Source organism: Malania oleifera, chromosome 3, assembly GCF_029873635.1.
Source record: "Malania oleifera isolate guangnan ecotype guangnan chromosome 3, ASM2987363v1, whole genome shotgun sequence".
Taxonomy (NCBI): Eukaryota; Viridiplantae; Streptophyta; class Magnoliopsida; order Santalales; family Ximeniaceae; genus Malania; species Malania oleifera.
Window position 1 is genome coordinate 23606019 of NC_080419.1, and position 6420 is coordinate 23612438.

Below are 6420 nucleotides of genomic sequence, written 5' to 3' on the forward strand. Positions count from 1 at the left end.
TTTTAGATTATTTTGAAATCTAAAAGTAAAAAATTATTTTATGCATTTGAGCAAGTTCTTTATTTTATATTTTTATAACATGAATGTTGAAAATTTTAAAAATAAGCTAAAATTTTATTTTTATCTAAAAATTAAAATTTTAAAATAAAATTTATTTTTCACAACTAAATGAACCCTAAAATGTTACAACTGCAATGCTAGAGTGAGAATAGAAGCACATATCAACCAATCGGGAGGCTTAGAGGATTGTAAGTTCCTATGGTTCACCGATCAATATATTATAAGACACACCTAAATATATACTTGAGATATACCAAAAAAAAAAATATGGTTAATTACCTAAATAAAATAAATAAATAAATCTCAATTTATTTTTTTTTATTTTTTATTTTTTGAAAAGTTAGAGTAAATAGCAAATTAGTGCTGTCCATATGATTACAAATCTCATCCTTTTATCACGCGGAAAAAAAAACAGCTCAACATTTTCTTCAATAACACTCACACCCTCAATGACCATTTTCCATTCCCACTTTTTCCCCACCACCCACTTCCGCACAAACCCCACTCACCTCCGCACAAACAGAGGAATCCAGAAACCCAGAAACCAAATTCCAGAAAATGGGAAACTCCGCTCGGTGCTCACAGAGCTTCCTCCTGGTTTGCGCATTGCTGTTCTCAGGCGCGATCCTTTCGTTCTCTGCCGTTGATTCCGTCGGCGGCTGGGACCTCGACGAGCTGGGGTGGTTGTCGACCATGTCACCGTGCCGGGGAACCGTCGGGGAGTGCTTTGGCGGGGACGAGTTCGAGATGGAGTCGGAGATTAGCCGGCGCGTTCTGGCCACGCGGGGTCGGTACATAAGCTACGGGGCGCTGCAGAGGAACAGAATCCCCTGCTCCCGGCGCGGCGCTTCTTACTACAACTGCCGACGTGGCGCGTCCGCCAACCCCTACAGTCGTGGCTGCAGCGCCATTACCCGTTGCAGGCGCTAGATTTTTTATTATTAAAAAAAATTATTATTATTTTCTATTTTTCATGGTTTTTTTTTTATAGTATAAAATTTTTTCATGGTTGGTCATACACGATGAGGGAAATAAAGGTATGGTGATAATTTTGGCATTATTTGTAATATTTTTTATTGCATTAAAAAACTTATATACTGTATTATATGTATGCATATGATTTACCATATATTTGTGTGTGTGTGAATTTAAATAAATTTTAATACACAAGTAGATTCAATTTTGTGTGCATTCAATGTTTGAGGTTGATGATATTAAATATATATATTTTTTGTGTTTTGGGAGATTAAAATTTAGAAATTTTAGAGTTTGGATTTAATTTATGTCAATTTAATTATATATGAAAATTTGTATTGAATTTTTTGAAATTCACATAAATTTATAATTTGAGGGGCTCCCACAATTAGAGATGTCCAATCAGTCGGTTCTATAATTTGGCCAATTAACTGAGTTAATTGATTTTTTGGGGTTAGCTCTCTATTATAACCAAAGCAATCCAATTACACTCACTGTACCCCATCGAACTAAATTTTCTATTAAATGGGTTAATCGAATTTAACCGAATCAAATTATTATTATGGAAAAAATATGATTGTATAATTTATATGTTTTCAAAATTCAATTTGATAATTTATATAGTTAATTATTAATTAATTACATAATTTGGGAATTTTATGGATTTGGGAAATTGTGGAAACCCTAAATTATATAATTTATATTTAATTATTAATTAATTACATAATTCGGTTGAATCAGTTAACTGAATTATGCTCACCCCTACCCACGATTAATTGTCTACTTTTACATGCATGTTCAATAATCTGTGGGCTTTCTAATTTGTTGTTAGGAAATGAGCAAGATTAAATAATTAATTAATTACATTTATATAAGAAAGATTAAAACAGTTCATTAATTGGGAATGTCAAATATATGTTATTGGATATTGTTAGATAATTCTTTTTGTACATTTGAGCATATAGATTTGAGTCATGAATTTAGATTTATATAAATTTAGACAAAATATATTATAAAATTATACTAACATTTTCAAAATTCACACTAATACTAAATTTTGAAAATCATTTTCCCAACCCCTATATTAAGCAATGTTCTAGTGATTTGAGATTAAAACTTTTACATTGTAGGTTGCAAATTCAAATGTTATGAAAAAATTATATATATATATATATATAGAGAGAGAGAGAGAGAGGGAGAGAGAGAGAGAGAGAGAGAGAGAGAATAAAAGATGAGTTACCTTTGAAGCATAATTATCAAAGTCTACTTACCAAATTGTTAAGACATCTTCTAAAATTTTACTATGAAAATTTCATTCATGAATCCTGCTCTACGGTGCACTTAAAAAGAAAAATATTTTCTTTCACGTTTTAAAGAATCTCTGTTTTGGTTTTGGAAAAGATTTCACTTCGTTTTACAAAAATTATAAGTACTTTTTGGGACATGTAAATTTTGGGTAAAAAATAGTTTTCATTCCATTTCCAAATTTTTCCATACCCTAAATCATAATGTCAAGTGATATGAACCTCATGCCAAAGCTAATCACCACCTCTGACTTAAATGATATTGAAAAATAGTAATTCAACCATTCTGATGTAAATATCATTAGCCCTACTTTAGTTAGCATGCTTTTGTGTAGAAGCTCTCATACAGCCATAACTTTAAGTTAACCATCTTTAAATAGTAGGATTCTTAATGTAAGAAAGCGGTACTTTGTGCATGACATTCAAATTGAAATTGGGTTTTTATGTCTTTAATTCTTTTTTATTAGGTTTTCTAAGTGTTTGCATTGTCTTTTTACACTTCCTTAGAAAATGGTGACAATCCTAGCTAAGAAAATCACTAGAAGAGTCGTAATGAAAAAAATATTTGGCGAGGGTGAGGTGAGTTATTTGTCTTTTAGATGAACTAATAGTATCAAGTAGTCGCCTGAGAAATAATAGCTACACAACTATTAGGTGACGTTGATCATCCAGTCACTAGGCACGTTGAAAAGATATCAAGTGGCCACCTAAACGATCTCTCACCATTCGACAAATGTCACCTAGTCATCTAGGATCACCTAATCATCAAGTAACAAGATAGATAGGTTTTGGATCGATAATTATGAATGTCAACTATAATAATTGGATATTCAATGTTTAAAACAGACATAATTTATGACAGGGTTTTTAATATTTAAAAACGGACCGAATTTATGATTAGGATTTATGACTTGAATGTATGATTTGTAACCTTAAGACTTATACATGTTTGACCCCAAAAGAGTATAAATAGATGTACAACTATCTCATAAAGGATCTCTTAAACAAGTTACATACATAATACAACTAACCTAGTGCTAAAAGGACTTGGTGTCTTCTATCCCTCTCTTTGTTTCTCTCTTTCTCACTTCCTTCTCCCATTATTCTCTTTCCTTTCTATATCTTCTTACCTCTTCTAGTGTGAGTCTCTTCACCATCCTTGTTTTCTCCATCCTTCTATGATTTGTACGATTCTCACCATCCCTATCTTTGAGTCTCTGACGGTCATTAACATAACAAGTCTATCTACAACCTGTTCATCACTAAACCATCTAAATCTAGATCATTGCTTAAAAGGTGCTTGATTTTTTTATCAAACACTAAGTAATCTCATTGAGGACTTAGAATAGTTTTCACTCCTATTGTTTTGCAAGTTTTTTCTCTTTTGGGTTTTGCTCTTCCTTTAATGTACGAAGAATAAGAATAATGTTAGCATGTTATGAAGGAAATGATGTCTAGTGTTCAAGGAAAATAAGCAAAAATACATATTTTCACTGTAAACTCTCAAAAAAGAATTGTAAAAGAATGCTTATGATTTAAGGATTAAATAACAAATTAGAAGATTTATGTAGAACACACATTAAGCACCCTAATTCTTATGCAAAACACTCATTAATCAACGAGAAGTAATTAGGTGAACTAACCACACCTAGGAAAATAACAAGTTTGTGGTGATTCTGTCGAATCATTAATATTATCACGCTTCGCCATTTCTGACCCTTCTTTGGGATGTCGCATCAAATTATGAGCATTATAAATTTTCAATGTCAACACTTATAATTTTAAGTACTTATACGCATTCGTAGATTGGAAAGTGAAATTTGTTTTTTTTTTATGTTATTCTCTGTATTTGCATACTTTTTGTATTTGAAAATATAAATTTTTGATCTTAAATTTGGATTTGCATGGATTTGAACAATACATGGTATAATTTATGTTATATTTTGTCCAAACCCACACAAATTTAAATCTAAAAGATGAAATTTGTACTCCAAACACTACAACCTATTTTTTAAATGGCAAGAATCAATAATCATGTGAATATTAATGCTACATGATATCATCTAAAATTTAATTTTGCATGCTAAAATCCATATTCCATACTTTAGTTGACCTAAGTAATAGATTTGGATTCACTTTGGCAATCCATTTCCATCCTATAACTATGGATTTATAATTCAATTAAATTTTAACTCAATGAAATTTCAAAACAAGTTCATTGTATTTTGAGAGTATACATTTCAAGTCTTAAATTTGAATTTATACAGATTTGGATTATACTCAATATATATTTTTTTTCTAAATTAACACAAATTCAAATTTAAGTATTCTCCTACAAGATACGTGTATTTATAATTTCAAATGAATTCCTAATCCATGTAGCCAAATATGCATACTATCACGCCCCAAACCCGTAGGGTCTAAGAAGTGACCTTCTATAAAAATTGCATAGGTTACGTAAAAAAAATAATAGAAATAGTAGAAACAAATAAGAACTCATATATTTTTTACCAAAGTGCTAAATAACTGCATTATGGGAGTATCTCCAACATCAAAACTAACATTCTTAAAAATCTCAAAACATAAAAGTGTTTCCAGCTGGTACTATACTAGTATTTATTTTAAACTGCTCTCTCAAATCCTACCTACGTGCTTGCTATTCCTGATTCTTAATACGCTCCTCAAAGCTGTCTATAAGGTAGGAGAATAATTGGGTGAGACGATACTCAATAAGTAAGAAAGATTTTATCAGTATGTAGCTATGATAAGCTTTACAGTATCATAACTCTGTAACAGTTAACATATAATATTGTAGTTTCAAAGCTGCATTTGTAAAACTGTAACTATAATACTTATATATATACTTTCTCTAATACTTGTTTTGCAAAACATCCCTTAGGCCCTTAAACTGTGGGTCATGTTTACTCCTATGACAAGGTCGTACAACTTGAATACTAGACTTAGCCGACGGTCAACCAAACTAAGCCAAACTTCAACTGTAAACTATACGTGAGATTTTCCCGATTAAGTATTGGTCTGAACTCAGGTGTGCACTCAGGAGAAATCCATTACTCTAAAAATCACTCTATATAACAGCGTGGGTGCACTCTGATCTCTATAACTGTAAACTGTAAGTTACGGTACCGAACATCTGTAACTTTGCAGTCTCTAAGTCATAAGGGTTTTTAAAACATACTAATATATATCATATAATAAAAATAATATCATAAAAATATCATCATTGTTCATTATTTCATAAAACATGAAATGCACTTTAATAAAAATAAGCTCTTGCCACACGTATTTCGTGCTAAAAATATTTATTTTCAATAGAACAACATAATGCTGTAAATTACCCGAGAGAATTAAAATATTTTCTTTAAAAATAAACTCAGGTATATTTTATAAAAATGTTGACATAATCAAACCCACTTACCTTGATCTCCTCGGGAATTTAAAACGTTCTAGTAAATCCTTAACCTATCACAAGATAACCACAAATCCATGATTTAGAAAGTAAATTATAATATCGCTTTGAACCTTCTCAAAGGTCTAATCCTAAATTCAATTGTATTTAATAAACCGCTATTTAGGAAAAAAAAATATGAGGCTTATCTTGAAATGAACTTATTTTTATGCTTAGAATTTAGAAACAAATTTTGTATCCATACAATATCGTTTGGTCATTAAACTTGATCTTTTGAAATTGACTTTCAATTGTGCTAATTGAATTGACTATCCCAAAATTCAGCACTTACTTTGAAAAATAAAAAAATCATCTTCTCAAGTTTCAAAAATCATCAAATTAAACTCATATGTTCCTATGTATGTAATATATGAGTCTACCAAATTTCGTGGTTAGATTCAAAGTAGATATTATAAAATAAATTCGAAACCTACGTCTGGTTGTAACTCTAACAGCATATTATAGCATATTGACTATAATTCAAAAAATAAAAAATCATATCAAATGACTTCAGAAAATTCCGAAATTTAATCCACAATAACATTGATATATTAACTAGAAGCCCACCAAATTTCAAATTTTTTGGGCATAACCTCAACTCTAGACAAATATTCA

General features: G+C 30.4%; 1 protein-coding gene across 1 annotated transcript; it reads left to right on the top strand.

The window, feature by feature from the left end:
* The first annotated feature begins 465 nt into the window (after positions 1–465).
* On the top strand, positions 466–1251 carry LOC131150294 (protein RALF-like 33). The gene has a single exon (XM_058100923.1). It carries the CDS (start codon positions 619–621, stop codon positions 988–990), a length of 372 nt encoding a protein of 123 aa, XP_057956906.1. The 5' UTR covers positions 466–618; the 3' UTR covers positions 991–1251.
* Positions 1252–6420: the final 5169 nt, after the last annotated feature.